This window comes from Drosophila kikkawai, chromosome 2R (assembly GCF_030179895.1).
Source record: "Drosophila kikkawai strain 14028-0561.14 chromosome 2R, DkikHiC1v2, whole genome shotgun sequence".
Taxonomy (NCBI): domain Eukaryota; kingdom Metazoa; phylum Arthropoda; class Insecta; order Diptera; family Drosophilidae; genus Drosophila; species Drosophila kikkawai.
In genome coordinates, this window is record NC_091729.1 from 27647788 (window position 1) to 27669161 (window position 21374).

At 38.0% G+C, this 21374-nt stretch overlaps 2 protein-coding genes across 5 annotated transcripts in view; both read right to left on the bottom strand.

Moving 5' to 3' along the window:
• The window catches only part of ths (thisbe), a 65698-nt gene that overhangs the window by 43311 nt on the left and 1013 nt on the right, over positions 1-21374 (bottom strand). Inside the window, exons 1-3 of one of the 3 annotated variants that reach the window (XM_070284289.1) lie at positions 21258-21281; positions 19590-19966; positions 6032-6077 (exon numbers count right to left, since the gene is read on the bottom strand). In XM_070284289.1, coding sequence (XP_070140390.1) covers positions 6032-6077; positions 19590-19591 — 48 coding nt within the window. In that variant the 5' untranslated portion in view covers positions 19592-19966; positions 21258-21281. Of the gene's footprint in view, positions 1-6031; positions 6078-19589; positions 20052-21257; positions 21282-21374 lie in introns of those variants that run through there. The other 2 variants (XM_070284288.1, XM_017164633.3) reach the window with 2 other exon arrangements.
• On the bottom strand, positions 7861-8780 carry LOC108073068 (uncharacterized). Of its 2 annotated transcripts, XM_017164533.2 has the most exons (3): positions 8661-8780; positions 8274-8596; positions 7861-8207 (listed from the first exon to the last, which is right to left on the bottom strand). In XM_017164533.2, exons 1-3 carry the CDS (start codon positions 8710-8712, stop codon positions 8046-8048), a joined length of 537 nt encoding a protein of 178 aa, XP_017020022.2. In that variant the 5' UTR covers positions 8713-8780; the 3' UTR covers positions 7861-8045. The 2 variants fall into 2 exon arrangements, with proteins under 2 accessions (XP_017020022.2, XP_070140543.1); XM_070284442.1 differs by having other exon boundaries at positions 7861-8596.

Sequence of the window (21374 nt, forward strand, 5' to 3'; positions counted from 1 at the left end):
GGTAAAATAATATATATTAAATCTCAAATATTTACCTTTAATTGCTATTTAATGACTGATAAGGTCAGGCAGCTTACAACATTTTGCGATACAATTTCCCTAGAAGAATATAAATTATATTTAATAATGCATTCCTGTCCCCTTACAAATCGCTTTCAAAATAGAAATTCCTTTACCTTTATTTATCATGAATAATTACCGATAACCCCCGTTTATTGTACAGGAGCCATTATATTTCCGTTTCTGCGATAATTCCACGCCATAAAACCCGCGTGGGCCCAAAGACAAAAGCTTCCTACTCTGCCACCAGCAAACACAAAACCAAATAAAATAAAACAGCACCTGAAAGCCAATCGATTATCACCTTCGATGGGCTGCCAAAAAGGCGCTTATCTAAGTGCGCAAATAGCAGAGGGGCTAAGGCAAACCCTTGGAATTTCGCTCAGTGCACACCCGTCACTCAATGCCCCCGACATCGCTTTATCGAGGCGGAGAAATGCGTGTCAGATAGGACAGTCCGAAAGGAGCTCGGCATGCCGCCATATCTGCCATTTACTATTTACTATAACAAATAACAATAATATGGAAAAATAATTGTGTCTCTCTGTTTGCTCTATATGTCACCTGGCAAGCGCCAGCCAGCCATTCAGGCAGGTGGGAAAAAAGGAAGGTAAAGCAGAGGTAAGGCAAAGGTAAGTAGGGTCTTCGCGTTAGCCTTCCCCAGTTTGGCCTGTCAGTATCTTTATATTAATCAATAAGAGCAGGCCGATAAGATTGCTTTGCGCTTCGTCTGCCTGCTATCGGGGAGAGTGAGGGGTGAGATGGTGGGGGGGTGTGGGGCGGCCAGTGGATGTGGGTGGGTGGTTATCCTACAAACACTTGCCAATAGAAAGCAGAGAGAAAAAAGCACAAGTACCTAAAATTATTCCTGCTTTTAGACACTTTTTAAAGAGGTTTTCATGACTTTAAAAAATGTTACAAGATTTTAAATACTTTTCCTGGTATAATTCTACACACTTTTTCAACAGTTTAAAAAATCTTTAAAATATTTAAAACACCCTAGTATATATAAAAATATATGGTTCCACCCCACTATTTCTCCCAGTGCCTATTGATAAAATTCCTAGCTGACATTTGCCAACCAATTGATAAATCCAATGTTTGTGCAGCATTTATTAATGTATACATTATATCGTTTTGTGCCTTACAGGGGGGGGGGGGGCACCTTTCTCCACCCACAATCACTATCTTGGCCCCACTGTGCCCCATCAATTTCGCGTGCGACAATAATATTTACATAAAAAAAATATTCGCCAGACCAATTTGTTATTCAGAGTAATAGCCGCGCGAAAACATCTGCGCAGTAAAAAGGTCCCATCTTAAGTTGCCATTTATTTTAATTGGTCGGGAGCCTAATTGCCAGGGCTTACTAAATATATTATTAGTCTGGGCCTTAAGCATCTTGGCCCTTTTGCTAGACTGCTGCCTGTTTTTGGCGCTGCTTCAGATGATGATGATGATATTCCGCCTCGACTATCGATAAGAGCTGTGTGTCGTCGTCTGGCCAAGTGCGACGGAATTAAATTTATATAAGGTGTGCGATTGGGCGATATTTTTATAACATTTTCAATGATATGATAGCCAAAGGATAGGCCAGAACAGCGATTGTTTTTACAGCAAACCGGGGAGTAATGGAGCGGAATACAAGACACCGAGGATATCAATTGGTAAACTTATAGCCAGACTTCATCGGAACGTTTTATCCCATGGAAAATGTGCAGTATTTGTCGATGCATTAGCAAAGTCAACAAAGAGTAAGAGACAAGGATGAAACTCCACTTTAGCAACCGGAAATCGTGGCGTGAAAGTCGGAAAAGCATTTTACAGCAAAAGCCTTTTAAGGCCGAAGAACCGAATCGATTCCACCATCGAATATGTTTCGGCTGCGGCGCATAAATCAAAATCAAAACTGCCATTGGCCCGCCTTTCGTGAAAGAAAACCGAAAAACTTAATTTACGACTTGGCTGGCGGGATCATATCATGTTCATATCATATCAAATTATGTCCAGATAACTCGGGCCTCTTGCCCACTTTTTTCGTATCACACGAGCTGTCTGTGGGCTTAGTCGGGTCAGCCTTGTGGAGCCACAAGATTGGCAGTTCGATGCTTGATTTTAGGGATTTATCTGCAGTTTGGCATCTAGTTTGGGGGGAAATATTTTGTATTAAATAAAAATATATAGAGAAATTACTAGAATAAGTGAAGTTTTAGGGAATAAATGATATGGAAAGATACTGAGAGTATTTATTCTTAAGAATTATTATTAATATGGGTCTCAGTCTGAAGAAAATCTGAGGAAAATTACTGAAACATATAGAGTTTTATTTAATAATAATATAATAATAATTATTATTATTTATACAGGTCTCAGTGTTATATTTAATAAGGAAACTTGGTGTTTAGTCAACTTAAAAGAGGCTTTTGATAATTTAAATATAGAGGTCACTGAGCTAGTAATACAAAAACAGGCTTTAAGCCTTAATATATTCAAAGAATCTTGAACTTGGCTTTGTGACCTTTGAGTTAGCTTTGAATCAAGAGAATTTTCTGTCCCAATAGCAGTTTAACTTATGAAGAAATAGTACACAACAAATATATAAAGAGTACATAAAAATACACGATTTATTTCTCAGTTAATTACTATTTAAGTTAAGGAATGTCGCTTTGACCTGTCCCGAATATACTTTCTAATCTTGGGGATTCCCGCAAACTATCATTCAAACCCCGATGTTCTCTGTGCCTTGAAATTCTTGAGGTAGCCCCCGATTTATCAATGCCAAAGTCATAGTGATTGCGGAAAACACGTTTTTTTTTTTGCGCCCAGCTCTCCTATCGGGCGAGCACGTTTCTAAAACGCGACAAAAACTTTCCGCTGTTGACCAAAACAATGCCGATCAAGATAATCACCGATCGAGACGATATCGAGAATAATAAGAATAACAATAACAAGTTCCTCGTCGTCGTGGCTTTGGATATATGTTTTCTATGGAGCGGCCTTGCCAATGGATTTTCAAAGAGGAGAGGAGAGCTCTCTTATCTGGTAAATGCAATTAGAGACCGACTTACCTACACTTGGCTCTTGGTATTTATAGAGGCAATACCAAGAAGTATATAATATACGCCTCTATATCTTGAGGTCTGCGCTATCAGAGCAGCTCTTACCCAGACACCACCAAAAAAAAAAAAAAAAGCAGTTCTCTGCCTTCCCCATCTATTGACAATTCAATTAACGTTTTGAAATAATTTCCTGATAAGCGGAGGAGCAGCCACGACACACACCGAGAGGCGAAACAACACCCAATAACAATACACCCACAAAAAACAACGTTTAAACTTACTAATAAAACCAGAAACCCAACTGGCAAAGAATGGTGTTGGTGGTTATCATTAATTTGTGTCATAAACCAGGCCTCTCTTGGCAACTTCTTGGCCAAAGAATTTTTAGTTAAATTTTTAAAGAAAATCTGGGAAACATAAAATATTACGCAAATAAAATAAACGTATTGTTTTATTTATTAAGAAAGTGTTTAACTATTCTATATATATTTTTTAGAATTTCATTGGGGCTATAAGAAGCCTGAATAGTAAATTTCATGTGGTTTCCTATTACAGACTCATATTAAAACCGAGAAATCTAAGGTTAATACAGCAAATATAAGGCATTTGTTTTAAACAAGTGAAATATTAAGCTAATTAAGGTTTCTTATTATATTATTTATCCAAAAACTGTTTAATTATTTTTAATATATTTATTTTTATAATTTCCTTGGGCTAACAAGAAGTCTGAAGCCAAATTTTCAGGGAGTTTCCCTTCACAAACGCATCTAAAAACCTAAAGAAAACTTAAGGTATTTGCTTAAAAAGACCTCAAAAATACCTTCCCAAGAACTACCTCCTCAATGGAAATTTTAACTTCAAATACGTGCCAGATAAATCCCATGTTATCTGGATTTCATTGAGAAACTTCCGCGCTTTTTTTCTGGCTCACAAAGACGCCATTTAAGACATCTTCCGATAAGATTATATTGGAAGTTCCCTAGAAATACCCATAAAAGATTTATTTAACATTACGAATTTCATGTTCTGTCGCTTTGATTTGATTTCGTCAAAGATACTAGAGTTTTCCGTTTGGGCTTACAGGTATATATGGTATATAGATATCTTTTGGGTAGTGCAAGTCACCTATCCTCACTTCAACATCGTGGCGCCAATCAAAATCGACGCTATCAAAAGCCCCAATGCTAAGCCATCATAAAAAGCGCCGCTAATTTGGCCCTTGATTGCTCATTTATTTGCTCGGCACACGTTCATTGCCGATTTGCGTCGTCTGTAAATATATATTAACCCTGGCAGGGCACTCTGCCTGCATTAGATATATTAAATTCCCAGACCCATCCATTCACTTCCAGCTTTGGATATAAAGGAGGCTTCGATTCCCGGACACTTTGGAGTATTGCGAGTGCAGTGAGTCAGAGGAGTCGGTGACTTTGGCTCATACAAATCTTGATTTATATTTAAAGTTTATGTCTATAAACTTTTAAGTTTTGTGAAGTTGAATTTTAATAACCGCATTCAGTAAGTAGTCAAGTTTTTATTGGAACAAAAATAAATAAATTAAGGGAAAGTGAAAAGTTTTGGCAAAGAAATATATAAGGAAATTGAAGGAAGACTTTGAGGGATAATTTAGATGAACAAAGTAACCTTTAAGAGGGTTTCTCGAATTTAAATTTAAATTAAATTTTTAAAATTAAATTAAATTAAAATAGTAAACAAACCCATAACCTGTAAAACCCTAAATACCACCTAAATTTATACCCAAAGATCAACACAAATATATTTTTTTAAAACAAATAAAAACCACCATTTTTAACACTTCTCTTTGGCCCTCATCTTCACATCCTCATTGAGTGCAAGTGGAATTTTTCGAATAACGAATATTGCCAAAAATAATCACACATCTCGCGCTGGGTCACTATTTGCATACTCGAGTAAATGAAGAGGTTCAGTCGGAGAGGCCGAGATTTCTCAAAAGCCTAGGGCTTGGATGAGCACAATAAAAAATACTCGAAGCAGCAAACAATTCAATCAACTGGGGGCCCACTCATGCCAAAATTATTCGCATAAAATGTTGTTGTTCATTTAGAACAAACAGGTAAACACCTATACTCGTTACAGGCGAAAGTCCAGGTGGGGCAAACGGATGTCGCATCGTCCCCCAGTGGAATGCCAGATATTTCAGTTATTTATTTCGGCACATTAACATCCGACATCGATGTCGACTCCGGCCATACTTCAAAATTGATTGCCAAATAAATTAAAAGTGTAAAAAATAATGGCTGGCTGGCGGCTGGCAGCGGGAGAAACGTGTAAGAATCGGAGAAACAGTATAATTTAATTAGCGCGCTCGCTTGTTCGGCATTTTTATAATTATTTACCCGCCATTTCCATTGTAGTTTCCCGTTTATTATTATTTTTATTTTCTTTTTTCTCCCCAACAAATATTTGCCTGATAACGCCAGACAAATCAATGATGATGATGATTTTCAGGGCATTTCCCTTTGGCTGATAAAATATTTGGCATAGTTTTGGAACCTGGGTGTGGGTCTGCGGGGCTTGGCTCTCCAGGTTTGTGAATGATATAACCGTGATACAACATTTGATATTATTATCGAATATTTGCGCACGCGTCGATACACTCGCCACCAAGGGCACTCGAGCCTCAATATTTGTCTTCCCGTCGTCGGTGCAAATATCTCAAATGCGATTATCAAAAAAAAAAAAAAAACTGTTGCACTACCAGGGTCGAACCTACTGAGTGTGATGAACTTCCGCCACAGAGTCACGGCCAGACAAAGTGAAGGACTCCTGGCTGACTAAGCCAGCCAACAGTGCGTATGATTAATTTCGATGAGCTCAACTGGGGCTTTATTTCGATTAAATATAAAGGGAAAAGTGTGGCTTGTACTCACCATCAGGAGGTAAATAATCTTGGCATAGACCGTAAGCTGTGGTAACCTGCAAAAAAAGGTAATAGAAAGTGCTTAATAAGGGGGAATAAATTAATAATAAACTAATAAATAAGTTAAGAGCTATGAATTTAATTAAGAAAGAGAGAAATTAATTATATTGCATGCTTTTAATAGGAATTTAATTATTTAAATGTTTAACAATACGTTTAAAATTGTTTTAAAATAATAATAACTTATTACCAACCTCTACAAATAATATAGTTAAATAATTTTTCGTGGCTTTAGTTTACGAAAAATAATTATTAAACTAATTTTCTCTAGAACTTACATTAGTTAAATCTTATTATTGCCTTACATAAGATGTCTTAAATTTATCTGGTCATATTTCTAGTCAAACTTTTAGGTTTTTAAAAATATTTACCTATTTCATAAACTAAATTATATGTGTCAGTAGCAACCTTGCAAAATCTTAGTAAAAATAAATTGTTATATTTCTTGTCAAAGTTGTATCTTTTATACCCTTGCAGGGTATTATAATTTCAGTCAGAAGTTTGCAACGCAGTGAAGGAGACGTTTCCGACCCTATAAAGTATATATATTCTTGATCAGCATCAACAGGCGAATCATTCTAGATATGTGCGGAAGAAATCGATTTTTGGGCCATTTTTGCAAAATTTTATTAGGGGTAACATCATTAAAATTTTTGATTTGGATAAAAAATTGAATTTTCAAAATTTTTAAATGAAATATGCAGATTTATTAACTATAGAAAATCTTGCACAGAACAGTTTTCCGATTTAAAATTAATGCTCTTTTGGCCGAGTTATGATATTTTTAATTAAAAAAAATCAAGAAGTTTTTTAATATAAAAAATCAGATTTTATAATACAAAATAATATTTTTCTAAGTCAAGGAATCATTTCCGACCCCATAAACCATATATATTCTTGATCAGCATTAACATGCGAATCTTTCTAGACATGTCCGGAAGAAATCGATTTTTTGGCCATTTTTGCGAAATTTGATAAGGGGTTACATCATTAAAATGAGCAAAAATGGCCAAAAATATTGATTTCTTAAAATTTTAAATTTGGTATGCAGTTTTTTTAAAATAATAAAAACTAACACAAAACTGCTTTCCGAATCGAAATTAATGCATTTTTGGCTTAGCTATGATATATTTTAATTGTTACCTGCAAGGGTATACAAACTTTGGCTGGCCAAAGTTAGCTTTCTTTCTTGTTTTAAATATATAAATACTAATTTTAAAGACTAACTTAAATATGTCAGGAAAAATCCTAAAGATTTAAGTACCTCTATAACTTTAACTGGGCATTTCTAGAAAGTTTACATTTTGACAGAGCTCAGTTTTAGTTGGAAACATAATTTCAGCATTTTATTTAAAAAGGGAAATTCCATCTTAAGATTTATTTACTCCCCTTAAACTTAACTAATCTCTGTCTCTAAAATTTTTTGTTAAACTTTCACAGCTTTAACTTGTCCGGGGAAGTCCCTTAGAGGCCCCACTTATTTATTGATATAAATTTTCGAGTGCTAGTACTTCCCACCCAGCTTTGTAGCCCGATAATTGAAACCACAAACCGGAACACCCACGGCACACACACACACAATTCACAATTATGACAAGACAATATTATGTGGAGCATTGCAAACGTAAATCATTGAGATTGAGCGACTTTTTGACACCGCAAATGAGCAAGGACAGCGCAGGGACAGGAGTCGCCACATAAATTCACCTGAATTTATTATGCAATTAGCTAAAGACCCTGCCCATGTTGGAGGCAGGAAAACCAAAAGACCTTGAGATAACTTAACTTTTTCCAGCAAATTTCGCTGGAAAATCCCCCGTCATTGAGCCTCCTTGAGAAATTTTAGATTGAAAAAAACCAAAGCCAAGTGCAACCTTGCAACTTGAGCCTCCATTGACCCACTTGAGCCCCTTCTTCGAATTCGCATTTTCATTGGTAAAATTTTTTCCATTTTCCATTTCCATTTAATAGAACTTTATGTCCAATACGAAGGTGGCCACCAGACGCCGCTGCTTGCCCTTGGGCCTTCCATAGTAATTTGTGTCGTGCAGCCGATAGAAGCCAGGCGGCAGATAAGCCGGAATGCTGTGGTTCTCCAGCTGAAAGTTTCGCACTTCGTAGTCCGCCTGCAGAATATAGGAAACTGTGACCCAGACTCTCTTGGAGGAGATTGATGTGGTTGGTCTACGCACTGGCTGGATGGGACAGCGATCCGCTAGGTTCCCATACTTGAAGACGTTCCTTAGCCAGACCTTCATCAGGCTAGCCTGGAGCAGTTCCCGCAGCGTCTTGCAGGTGTCCATGTCGTAGCTGAACAGGGTCTTCTGGTAGCTACTATCCCTGCCTGTCTGCACCAGCTGCATCAGGGTGATGGTTGTACGCAAGCCATTCCTCAAGGTGCGATTCAGGTGGATGTCCAGGCTGACCTCACCGCGGGCTGTGAGCCAGCCGCGTGTGCTGGAGCAGAATTCATAGCTACACTCTACACTGACATTGGTGAATTTGCTGCGCAGGGCTTAGAATTTAAAAGATGAAAGTATCTTTTATAGGAAAAATATATTTTGGGGGCGATTACTCACTGTAGGTTTGACAGAATAGCAATATGATTGAGACTAGCAAAAACATTTCCATTGGCTTGAATGGTTTAAAGCCAACTAATTTTGAAAATATTTTTTTAGAAGTTTACTGTTGTAATTAGGGTCACTCGTTAGTAAGGCTTGATTAGGCAGTTAATGAGAAATTTTAACAGATCAATTTTGGTGGGAAAGAAGAAAAACTCTATCAAAATGAATAAATAAAACTAATGAGAGTTTTTTGAGGTTTTCATATTCTAAATATTTAGATTTATATTTTAAATCAATATTATAATATTTCCTTGATAAACTTCCTTGAAAAAAAATATATCTTTTTATTTTAAGCCATAAATTAAATCTCTAGACACCTTTGAACACCATTTCAAGTCTTATAGACTCCACTTTGCTGTGGAATCTAACTCAAACCCCCCACGAAAGCCCATAAATCAATCGCCAGTCCATCAATCAATCAATCAGCTGGCCATCAATTAGTCAGTCTGTCCGAGTATATCACACTTTTTTCTATCGCTGATCTGGATCTCAAGCTGAATCTGTTTCAGTATTCGTATCTGAATCTGTATCTGCATCTGGATCTGTATCCGTATCTGTTTCTGTGGTATCCATGGGATCTGATCTTGGCGCTGTCTGCCACATAAAGATTCAAGTTCAGTGCAATCGCTGGATGCTGCTGGCTAACCGTAAAGCAAACTGAAAGTTGCGCCTGACGTTTGGGTTGTTTGCGTTGTTTGGGTTGTTGGCCGCGTTGTTTGGCTAAGCGGCGTTTAATTGGAAACACAGTTGGGTGTTGGTTTTGACCGGTCCGCTGTCTTCATCGCGGGCCATCAACTTTCAGCAGCTGCGGACGGACAGCTGATGGACGTGGACATTTTGAAAACGTTCGTTCTGAGAACAATCTGGGGGACTTGGACTCGGAGTCGGACTCCTGTTCTGCCTGGACTACCATTCTACCAGATAAACCCGTTCAAAAGTTAGCCACAAAAACAGATTCAAATATTACGTATACGTCGTGTGGCGCTTGTGGCCACGGGGGGAAATGTTTGCCATTTTTTCTCACTCCCCCGAGGACACTGGGGAAAATTATAAGTAATTAAATAAAATAACAACAGTAAAAAATATAAATAAAAAATTAGACAAACTTTTCTAACTAAAAAGGGAAAATAATTATCTTAGATCCCTTTAAAGCCCTCTTAAGTCTGTTTACCTTTCCTCTTTCTTCTTTATTAGTTTTACTTCTCACTTGAATTTTCTTTCAGTGTTTCCGCTCTATCCCCTGCCCCATTCCCGTGACTCCTCGCTTAATTGCTGAGCCGCGTGGAGCATTTAATTGCAAATTATTCAAATGCCGACGCTGCCGCAGCTGTCATTGCTGTCATAACCAGTCGGCGCAGCTGTCCCCCTTTTGCCGCTACGCCTCTGGATGTTGGTACTCCCTCTCTTTAACCCCTCTTTCATCCTGGCCAGCTTGCAATTATGTCTCAAATTAACACAGCAGCCCAGCCACCGCAGAGAGCGCAGAAAATGTGTAAAAATATTCCCCCAACTTGGCTGCTGTTGTTGTCAGATGAAATTAGGCGTGAAATGTAGTTTGAACTTTTGTTGGAAATATTTCTCAACAGCATTCAAAACGAAGTGTTTTATTTTTATTTATTTTTTTTCTAATATGCTCATGTCAATAAATCGAGGGACGAGACCACGTGTGGCAATCTTTTGAGGCGGCTAGTGTGCTACCTTAAAAGTGTTGCCAAGTCGGTTCGGACTATATAAATATTGATATTCTTGGGCTGATAAACCCCTTTGCCTATCGGACAGCCGGGCTAACTTTATCTTTAGTACTGACCACACCACCTTTTTATATTCCATTTCTTTATAACTATATGGCAAATGCAATTCCAATAAACTTTATGGCCTTGCACCGTGGGGTAAGTGGGCAGGAAGTTGTGTATATGTTTTTAGAATGTCATTAAAATATTTTAAAATTAATATTAGATGTGTATTCATTTTCTAAAGAATTATCGCTACATTTTTCCTTAAATACTTAATTAATCATAAGCCGCTTTACAGCATTTTCTTTAATGAACTTGTAAGATAAGCACTTATCTTAGAGGTTATTTAAGATCTAAAGTAATAAAAGATTATTAATAAAGAATTTAACTTTATTTTTGTGTGTTTACCACTGTGTTCCAGCAACATTTACTGGCAACATTCGAGAGGTGGTCAACATGGCAGCTGCTGCTGAAGTTGCTATTGCCACCGTCTCAGCGTCTCAGGTTGCATTTATATGCAAATATCTAAAATTGTTTTCAATTTGCCACCGCCGAGCGCCTTGGCCATCGACATGGCGCATTCCTTGAGCCAACTTGCAGCTAATTTTATGGCTAATTGTCTGCCTGCCCGCCCCGTGTTGCAGTCTCTGCTGCTGCTGCGACCGCATTGATTGCTGATGAAGTTGTGATATTTGCGATAAAAAATGTATGTGATAAAAATTATTGAGCAGCCGGCAGGAATTTCTTAATTGTCCAAGAACCGTGTTGCCTGAATTAATTGTGGAAAAAGTCGAGTCCACGCACAAGGACAACCTCGGCAAAGACTATCAACGGGAGCAGCATTTGAGAGGCGCGACATTAGCGGCGAATGTCAAAAGACCGCGCTGAAAGCTTTTAATTAACTTGGTTGTGTGATGGGTGTGACAGTGAAAGATATACTCCTAAACCAGTTTAGACCACCTCAGGAAGGAAGTTGTAGAAGCCATTTGCTGGGGTTTAAGGTGCCTTTTAAGCGGCTTTTAGGTTAATCAATCATTAAGGTAACAGGATAAATGGTTACATAAATGGGTGGATAGTTAAGATTGAAGAGATTTATGATAGATAAAGACTATCTTAAACTTAAGCCCAAGAAAAACCATTATAAATATCACATTCCTCCACAAAATGAACCTTTATTCTCCCCTCTCAACATCTTAGTCACCTTTAAAATCCTAATTAAAAACCCCAACCCTTCAGTAACCCTACAAACTCCATCTAACCATAACCACAACCATATCTTTTTGAACTTTCCACCCCGGGTAGTTCCGCCACTCGAAAGGAAAAACAGTTCCAATTGAATTCCAAAAGCAGACTCAAGGAGTTCTGGAAATCTAAGCACACCACTTGAAGACCCCATACCGAAGACTTATAAATAGTTAGGCCCTGTCATTGGTACACAGATTTCCGAGGGAAATTGCGTGTTATCTATTCAATCTGTTGGATTAAGCTTAGCCCTTTTTCAACAAACAAATACCAATACTACTTATATCAAAAAGTTTATATAGTATCGGGCAACGATCGAGGCGAAATTGAAATTGAAAATGCGCAGTATGATGTCCGAGAGCAGGCAATGCAAATGTGATTGCCATTTTTATGAGCCACCAACTACTAAGTTGTGATAAAATGGTAGTATCATGCTTTGGGTAGTCTGATGCCTAATGTAGTTTAGTGGATTGCCCCACGAACTTGACATAATGACAACCCTCAGCTGGAGTTGATGAATTGCCAGGGGGACTGGTTGGTTGGTTGGTTGGAGATTTATGCAAGAGTGCAATTGATTTGAATAATATGTGGCACCTTGGATAGATTACATCAACGGGTTAATGGCTGGGAACGGTGCTAAAACCCGTTTGGCAAGTGTCGAGGGAGAATGGGGCCTAGATAGGTATGAGTCAAGGTGTTGAGAGTTATATTTAAAGTGATTTAAGAGGGGATTAAAGAACTATAAGTTAAAGATAGTTAGTTAGTTTCTAAAATAAACCATTTAAATTTATAGCTTGACAAATCCCTTTTTAAAGCAATTTCCTTCCTTCTTCAGCCTCTTGGAAACTCAAATCACAAAAACAATTCCATTTTCATTCAATTTAAGACCCATCAGCCTCATTAACATCATCATCTTTCGAATTGTCATCTAAGAAAGACCCAAAGCGCTAAGAGCCACAGCAAAAAAACAACAACTTGAGCCATAGCACTTCCGATAAGGGGGGCTATAACCCCCCTCTCGAACGATAAATGGTGTAGAAGCAATCACATCTTAACGTCTGTTGGCACTTTCCTAAGGGGGATTCGAACAGATGCAATTCAATGTCAATGCAATGAGTGCTGTGGGGGTGTCTCCCCTCTTGACAATAGCAAACCCTTCAGCAAATCCCCCTTTCAAACCCCCCTTTTCTACACCCCTTCCCTAACCCCTTCCCTTAACCCCCTACTCTAAGCTTTTAGTGTCTGGCAAACTTGTTGTTGTCCAACTGCATTATGAATATCGAATAATTATTGGCGTCTAAATGCTTGGCCAGTTATTGCATTCAACATGTGCAATCCTCAATGGGAGTGCTGTTGTCGATGTTAAATGAAGTAATTAAATGGCAATTGAGCTTTGGGAAGAACAATAACAATAACATCGAGTGTGCTTTTGGCGAGGAAGTTGTTGAAAGGTTGTGGAACTAGCATTTACACAGGGCTTTTAATTAAAAGTCGAAGGGATAATCATAGGGTAGGAAAGTTGAGACAATTAGAGGTGAATTTATAAGTGGATTTTATAGAGATGTTTGCGGAAAAGGAAGATTTTTTATGGTGGGGTAGAATTTAATGGGTCAATTTAGGTTATTGGATAGAGAGAAATATTTTTCACAATATTTATAACAATAATTTAGCAGTTTTTAAAGGTATTTATTTTATGTCTTTCCTTTCTTGTTATTTCCTTAAAATCGTTTTCAATGGATACAAAATATCTATTAGATATTTACTTATTTATGATAGCCTTGCAGGGTATTATAATTTCAGTCAGAAGTTTGCAACGCAGTGAAGGAGACGTACATATATTCTTGATCAGCATCAACATGCGAATCTTACTAGACATGTCCGGATGAAATCGATTTTTTGGCCATTTTTGCAAAATTTTATAAGGGGTTACATCATTAAAATTTTTGATTTCGATAAAAAATTGAATTTTCAAAATTTTTAAATGAAGTATGCAGATTTATTGACTGTAGAAAATCTTGCACAGAACAGTTTTCCGATTTAAAATTAATGCTCTTTTGGCCGAGTTATGATATTTTTAATTTAAAAAAAATCAATAAGTTTTTTAATATAAAAAATCCGATTTTATAATACAAAATAATATTTTTCTAGTCAAGGAATCATTTCCGACCCCATAAACCATATATATTCTTGATCAGCATCAACAGGGGAATCTTTCTAGACATGTCCGGAAGAAATCGATTTTTTGGCCATTTTCGCGAAATTTGATAAGGGGTTACATCATTAAAATTCTCAAAAATTAAAAAAAATTTTGATATCTTAAAATTTTAAATTTCGTATGCAGTTTTTTTAAATTAATAAAAACTAACACAAAACTGTTTTCCGAATCGAAATTAATGCATTTTTGGCTTAGTTATGATATATTTTAATTGTTACCTGAAAGGGTATACAAACTTTGGCTGGCTTTATTACCATTTATATAATCTTTTCTTTATCAAGCTCTTTAAAAACTCTCCCTTAAAAATCTCACCTTTTCCTCATTAATATTTATTGCTCTTAACCCCTTAAATATTATATTGCCCGTGTCACGTTAACTGATTCACACCCATTAATTATTTGGGTAGCTTAGGTCAGTAATGCCCAGTGGAATGCAAAGCGACACACAACGGGGACATGTGATCGCCAGCGATAAAATACTTGACGCACGTTTTATTTTTAGTGGATTGTCTAGACTACCACCTGGAATTTTAAGGTATTTAATCGATAAATATTGCCAATACGGTGTTTATATTTAGCAATATCATTAAGGTATTTCCCTGCCAGACAAACAGAGAGATTCCAGAGAGAAAGAGTGCGTTGTGAACACATTTTCCCATGGTGTTGAAATAACGCCCACACCGAACCAGAGACAAGTGCAGTCATCCATCCATTTCTCACTCCTTTCACTTGCGGCTTTCCCAGGCGGATTCTTCTGCTAAATTCTTCTTCTCTGGAGTGGAGTAAAGAGCAGCCCACGTTCTCGCTGCTGTACAAATTGGCAAACACGCAACTCATGATCAAGTGCAATCTTTTTGACATTAATATGACGGGAGAACACAGGCAGAGGCAGGCAGCTGGTGTTGCTTTTGCTTGGAACCAGCGATTCGCCGGCGAAAAATCAATTATGCGCACGCGGCACAAAGCCCAAAGCCAACGCCGCACCAATGACAACTGGGAATCCAACAGAGGGACTCCAACTGGGAGCTGTGAAGTTCCCCCTGATTGAGTATGCGACACAGGCACAGCTCCAAAGTGGCGAACGCTGATGAATGTCTGTCAAATTGTTGACACGCCACGCAGACGCAGATGGAAAGATGGAGGAATGGGAGATGGACTTGGAGTTGGAGATGGACAGACATTGCTGACATTGACACAATGCACATGGGAGCTAAGAGGAGAGGAGCAGGGTGGAAGAAGCTAAAGAGTCAGGGGATTCGACATAGAAGTACCTAGTGAAAATTGTATAAAGAAAATTTATGGATCCCCCTAAGGAGACTCGACTTTAACGTTACTCAGTTAAAAATTTATAATTAAAGAACGAATAAAACATCACAGAAAACCGTATTTTAATACTATAGATATATATATAATTTATGAAGATTTTTTACTATTAGCAACCTGCCTAATATACCCTCCTCAAAATCCCAGGGTACTCCCCTTCACAGACGACAAAGTTGCACAAAGTCTGCCCATGATGATCACGATTGTAATCAGGATCGGCTGATGATCATTCGTGGAAATATTTTATGCCATTTAATTTCAGCAGCAGCTCTCCCCTCGGGCTATGGCCATCTAATTGAGTTGTTGGCCAAAGCTATATTCGAGTCGGAGATCCGAAGAGAGTCGCACGATGGCGGCAAAATATTTATCGGCATATTAATGCAGCGTATTTCAAATGCAAAGTCGACTCTCATCTGACTGACTTACTTCCTCAGTGGTGGAGCGGCTACCAAACATGTTTTATGCAATTTCCCCGCCTAACTACGAGTCTTCACTACAGTCTCTTCAAGCTCTACGGTCTCTGTAGTCTTCAGTCTCAAGTCTCTAGTCTCTAGTCTCCGCTCTTCAATGCCCCGATCTTCGGTCTCCTATGGCTTGTCTTATCAAATGATTTTATTTATGCTATGGGCGCGCATGTGTGCGATAATTGGATTATTTACTTTCGCGGCTTAGCAGCCGTTGCGGTAGTTGTGGAAAATTGTCGGGTTTTCGCTTTCTATTAAGTTGGAGGAGTACCCAGCAGAGGGGACGCCCTCTTACATGAGACACTTAATTTGGAAATTAACCACAAATCGCTTCAAAATATTGTCAATTTGCATTAGGTAAGAGGAAATTGGTTTGCATAATTTTAAAAGAGAAGCTTATGGGTTTATCTTCTCAATTAATTTACTTCATTATACATTTTATTGCTTAACAAATGTATTTTCCTATTTTTAAACATATTCCAAAATTTTTCTTTGTCAGCAGAACTTCTTTTCCTTAAATTAATTTCCTGTTTCTTGAGGAAATTAAATTACTGATCCCACAAATCCTGACAGAAGCCACCAATCAAGGCTCCAAAGACTCCCACTCAATGCAGGTGGGGGAGCCAAGTTCCAGTTCCCGTTCCCATTTTCCTTTTAGCCCAGTTTGTAACAACACCCAGTTGGCTACCAGGTTGGCCAAGTCTCTTGGCTTGGCATTAATATGTATGAGCGGTGTCAGGAGGCAATGCCACAACGCGTTTATCAAAACATTTGAAACATGCGTCGACTCGGACTCCTCCCCCTTACGGCCTGGTTGACCCAATTAACCGGGCATTATAAAGTCGTAAAGCATATTGCCAGACGCGAGGGCGGTGAAGCGGGGGCTAGGTGCCGGGGAATTAGCAAATAGTCAAGCCCCTCGGGCCGCAGAGACCGAGATATAGATATAGATAGACAGGGACAGAGAGATATATATAGATACAGGGTAAGAAAATATGATTGATTGGAATTTTGGTAATATTAAAATAATAAAAAAATATTCTATTTATTCTAAAAAAAATCTATAAAATAGAAAGACATAGTCTTGTATTTTATAGCTTTCAGAGCTTATATTGTATATCTAACATTTAAAAACAATAATCTATAATATCTATGAATAAAAAATGATTTAGTTAGAATCAAAAATCAATTTAAATCCGCTTTTAATAAAAAATATCAAAAACCAATCTAAATTTAAACCCTTAAATTCCCCCAATTATTTCCCCCACTGCATATAAATTTTAGGTGGCAAACCTCAGACCGCCACATCCCATTACATATTCAGGCAAAAATCGAGTGAATTCATAAATCACAAATCACTTAGGCAAACTCTTTTTGGTAGCTGAACAAGATGTTAAAAGGGGCCACGAGAGGCCAGAGGCTGAGGAGCCGCGGGGGCGCCTGCCAATGGTCATGTTTTGTGCGATAATATTGACAAATTGTGCAAACATTCGCACACAATTAATAAGCGCCGGCACAGATGGAGCTCCCCCCAGAAAAAAAATACAACAAAATAAAATAAAATAAAAAAACAGAATAAAATAAGAGACGCAAACGGCGGCAGATATTTTCCGCCCACGTGCTTTTGGGGCGCGTGTTCGCATTTTGCAGAAAGCCAGAAAGTCAAAAGACAAAGCCAAAGCTGAAGCCACAAGGGAGCTGGGGTATAAAAATAAAAAAAAACAAAAACAAAGAGCCCAAGGGGAACTGACAACATAATTCAGATCCAAGAAAGGCCGCTATGGCGCTACCTAAAAATACAGGGAGAAATCAAGAATGTCGCCAAGTGTCAGCAGACAGCAGAAGAAGACAGGGAAATGTATATATTTTAATTTATATTTAAAATTTTGATAAATAAGTAATAAGACTTAGATCAGCAAGATACTTTAATGCCTAAAATAAGGCTGCAATTATGATTTGAAATTGTGCCAGCTTCTCTTAAAGGCAATTCTCCCCTAAAACTAATTAAATTAGATTTAAAGGCTTACAACTTTGTCATATTCTTAAAGCATAATTCTACTTTAATATACTTTAATTCCATTAATCACAATCAAAGAAGGTCCAAATATTATGAAGACCCCATTCCAGGGTGCCAATCCTCACTCTCTGTCCATTTTCCCAGCCCCAAACCCCCTTCTCAAGAGTGCAACCCATTGAGAATCAAGAGTCCAAGCACATAGCTAGCGCCCACACAGAAGGAAGCTCTGGATTCCCTTTTTAAAACCCGATTCGAAACCAGGGAGCATTTTCAGTGATGAGTTGGCAAGTTTTAGGGGGGAACTTCCAACGATTTTATATACATTTTGATTGATGATTGCAGTTAGCAATGCGCCGGATGCGCCTTTGAAGTCTCGTTTTGAGCCATGTTTGGCCCTCGGCCAAGCAGCACTCGACTTTCGTTTTTTTTCTGCCAGTCTAAAGTCTGCAATTTATGCCGGCATAACTTGTGTGTTTAGGCCAGGTCTCCGGCCAGTAAGCGGCTTAGTTGCCCAGGAAGCTGCGACGGACATTTGTGTTGACAAATCAATTAAATAGGAAATTTAAAGAGGCACACACAGTAGCGCCAAGAGCAGCATGCCTAGAGACTGTTTTAGCCTGATTCCTGGCCTGCTTCTGGCCAAGAAACTAAGCCAAAGCCAAGCCTGCGCTTAAGCCAAAAGGAAGCCAAGAGTCTACCAAGAAACCTCCTTGTCGTCGCTTATCGAAAACACCGATCCGCCTGGCCATGCAAATCGTAAAGTGTGAAAACAAATTGCCGAGTGGCCCCCAGGGGGAATGGGCATTGAGAATGAGGGGCGCTGCTCCAAAGACTCATTGCAGCCGTCAGATAATTGCACTCGATTTGTAATTCAAGATTAAGGGCAGACAGCTCGTCCGTTTTCCGTTTTTGCACTTAATTTATGTGCCGAACGGCGTCTGGCTGGGGCTTTGTTTCTCGTTGTCTTGGCCCGATAATCGCCTAAAATGTGGGCCATGAGTTAAGTGATTATGTAAATTTGTTGTTCGTTTGGTTCGATGCCCACCTGGATTGGTAGGGGAGTCTGTGGGGGAGATGGCATAACCTTCAATTGGACTCGGGTTCCCTGGACCAATGACCAAGATTGATGGTCAACTTCGAGGGGGATAGTGAAAGTAGATTCTGGGGAATTTAATAAGCTCAAGTAATTAAGGTAGGGAATGGTTTTTTAAAGGATTTTTAAGGGAACTTGTAATGGTTTTATTTTAGGGAATATTTTTCGTGTATATTTAAGGGAAAAATAAGATTTCAAAGTAACCAACATTTTATTCTTGGGGTTTTAAAAATGTTACAAATGTTTATATATATATATATATATATATATTTTAAATATATACAAATATTAAGTTAAAGAGTGAATATTTTAGATCTTCTTGAGGTGTTTTATGATTTTAGTCAGCGAAGGAGTCGTTTCCGACCCCACAAATCATATATATGCTTGATCAGCACAAAGAACAGAGTCAATCTAGCCATGTTTAGGAGAAAACAAATTAAAAAATTTTTTTTTGAATTTTTGAGGTCCTAAAATTGTTGAAGTTGTCAAATAAAAATTCGAAAAAATTTCAATTTTTTTAAATTTGAAATTTAGTATGCAGTTTTGTTACTCTACAAAAAACTAGCACAGAAAAGCTTTTCGAATTGAATTTGATGCTTTTTTGGCTTAGGTATGATCGGTTTTTGATTGAATGACAGATCCTATGACAAACAGCAATTAAATGAAATATTAACTGAAAATTTCTTTCAAATTTTATACAGTTTTTAGCTTACTTATCATTTTAAATTATTTATTTTAGAATTAAATATTAACCTGCTGAACCCTTACACAATATAAAACATAAAATCTCATACTTACATCGTATTTACTTGACCTCATTTTACCCATTTATTTTGCATCTAATTTGCATTCGTATTTCGTCTACGCTTCTTTGTTAAATTCAATCCAGTCGAACATTTAGAATGCGATTTACGTGTTGAATCGATGGCCAATTTTTCAGTGTCTTTAGGTTTATATATATTTCTCTTTTATATATTGATTACTATTTCTTTTTTTTTTTAGAATTTTGAACACTTTGCGATTGCGATGGATTTACTTAAGCACTTTTTGTGTAATTAGCGTGTTAGGTTTTGGTATCAATTGAACAGTCTTTGATTATTGTTATTTAACTGCCTTCTTCAAGCATTATTATTAATTCTGGATACTGTGTGTGTGTGTGTGTGAGAGAGAGGCGACTGCAGGCGAGAAAGTGAAGCCCAAAAAGATATTTATATGTATATATACATATATTACTCATACGACACGTGCCACGTGAAAAGCAGCAGCTGACTGACTAAACTGAAATTGAAACCGAAACCGAGACCGAGGCACAGCGGACGGAAAACCCCCGAAAAGGAAAATGGGAAATGGACTGAGGCAGAAGCAGAGCACATACACACACACACGGGGAATGTGAAATGTACGAAATACAGGCCAGAGGCAGGAAATCAAAAACGATTCCGATAAACCAGGCTGACTTGACTGTTACTTTCAGCTGGCGGCGGCCAGGCCCCGCAATCCAAAAACTGTTTACGATTGCCGATTTACGGCCGTACATTCTGCCACCTTAATGTTAATGTTCTCTCGTTTCTCTGCCTTTCCGACGTTTTGGCTTTAGCCTGGGCTTTGGCTATGGCTGTGGCTCTGGCCTCTGACACGTTTCAGTTCAGTTTTGCCGTGTTGTTTGCGGGAAAAATCGTTAGGCGGCAACAACAGCGGGAAATGGCAGCAAAATGCCAAAACTGCACGAAACATACGAAAGAGGCACTGGGAGAAATTTTTCTGAGCTTTGGAAAAGGTTCTAGGATAAATACAGAACTTATATTTGTATCCAAAACTGGGTTCCAATATTAAAATTAATTCTAAAATTTATAACATTTTTGATCTTGATTTAAGAAGCTTTTTTAGGTTCCATAAAAATGTCTTTAAACAGGAAAATGCCTTAGCCTTAACTATAATTTGTTTAAACAATTCTTTTCCATATAAGAAATAGCAAAAATAATACCAAATTCGCCTAATATTTAATTTATTTTTCTAATTCTCATTTTCATATTCTCGTTAATTTCAACCCGAAATTTTTCTCAGTGAAGGGGGGACAGCAGCAGCCACGTGAAAAATGCCGGAAACAGAAATCGATTCGCAGCAGAAAGAAAGGCCCCCAAAAAGGGGGCTCTGTGTGTGTTTTCGCTATGCCCTGGCGTGGTGTGGTTTGGTGTGTGTTATGCACTCTGAGGTCACGATAGCGAGGCTCTGCTGTTCTCTGATGGAATCCTTAAAATTAAAGTTCTCGGCAAATTATGTCACACACGCGCAGCGCACGAAAGTAGGCAACGATTGCGGCTTATGACAAGAAAATCTCACGTTTTTTCCGGTTAACAATAAATATATTATTCCGCTTGAGTTTAAAAAAATTCTTGTATTTTTATTGAGATTTTTGTTGGTTGTTATTTTGCTAAATCTATTGAGATTTCTTTCGGAGCGTTTTACCCGATGTCGCTGGTCGCTGCTGCCTCTGCTGCTGCAGCGCTGAAAATTCACGTAACAATTGATTTGTGTGTCAAAAATGTCACAAGTGTCAAAAACGTGTGGAAGAACAAGCAGCAA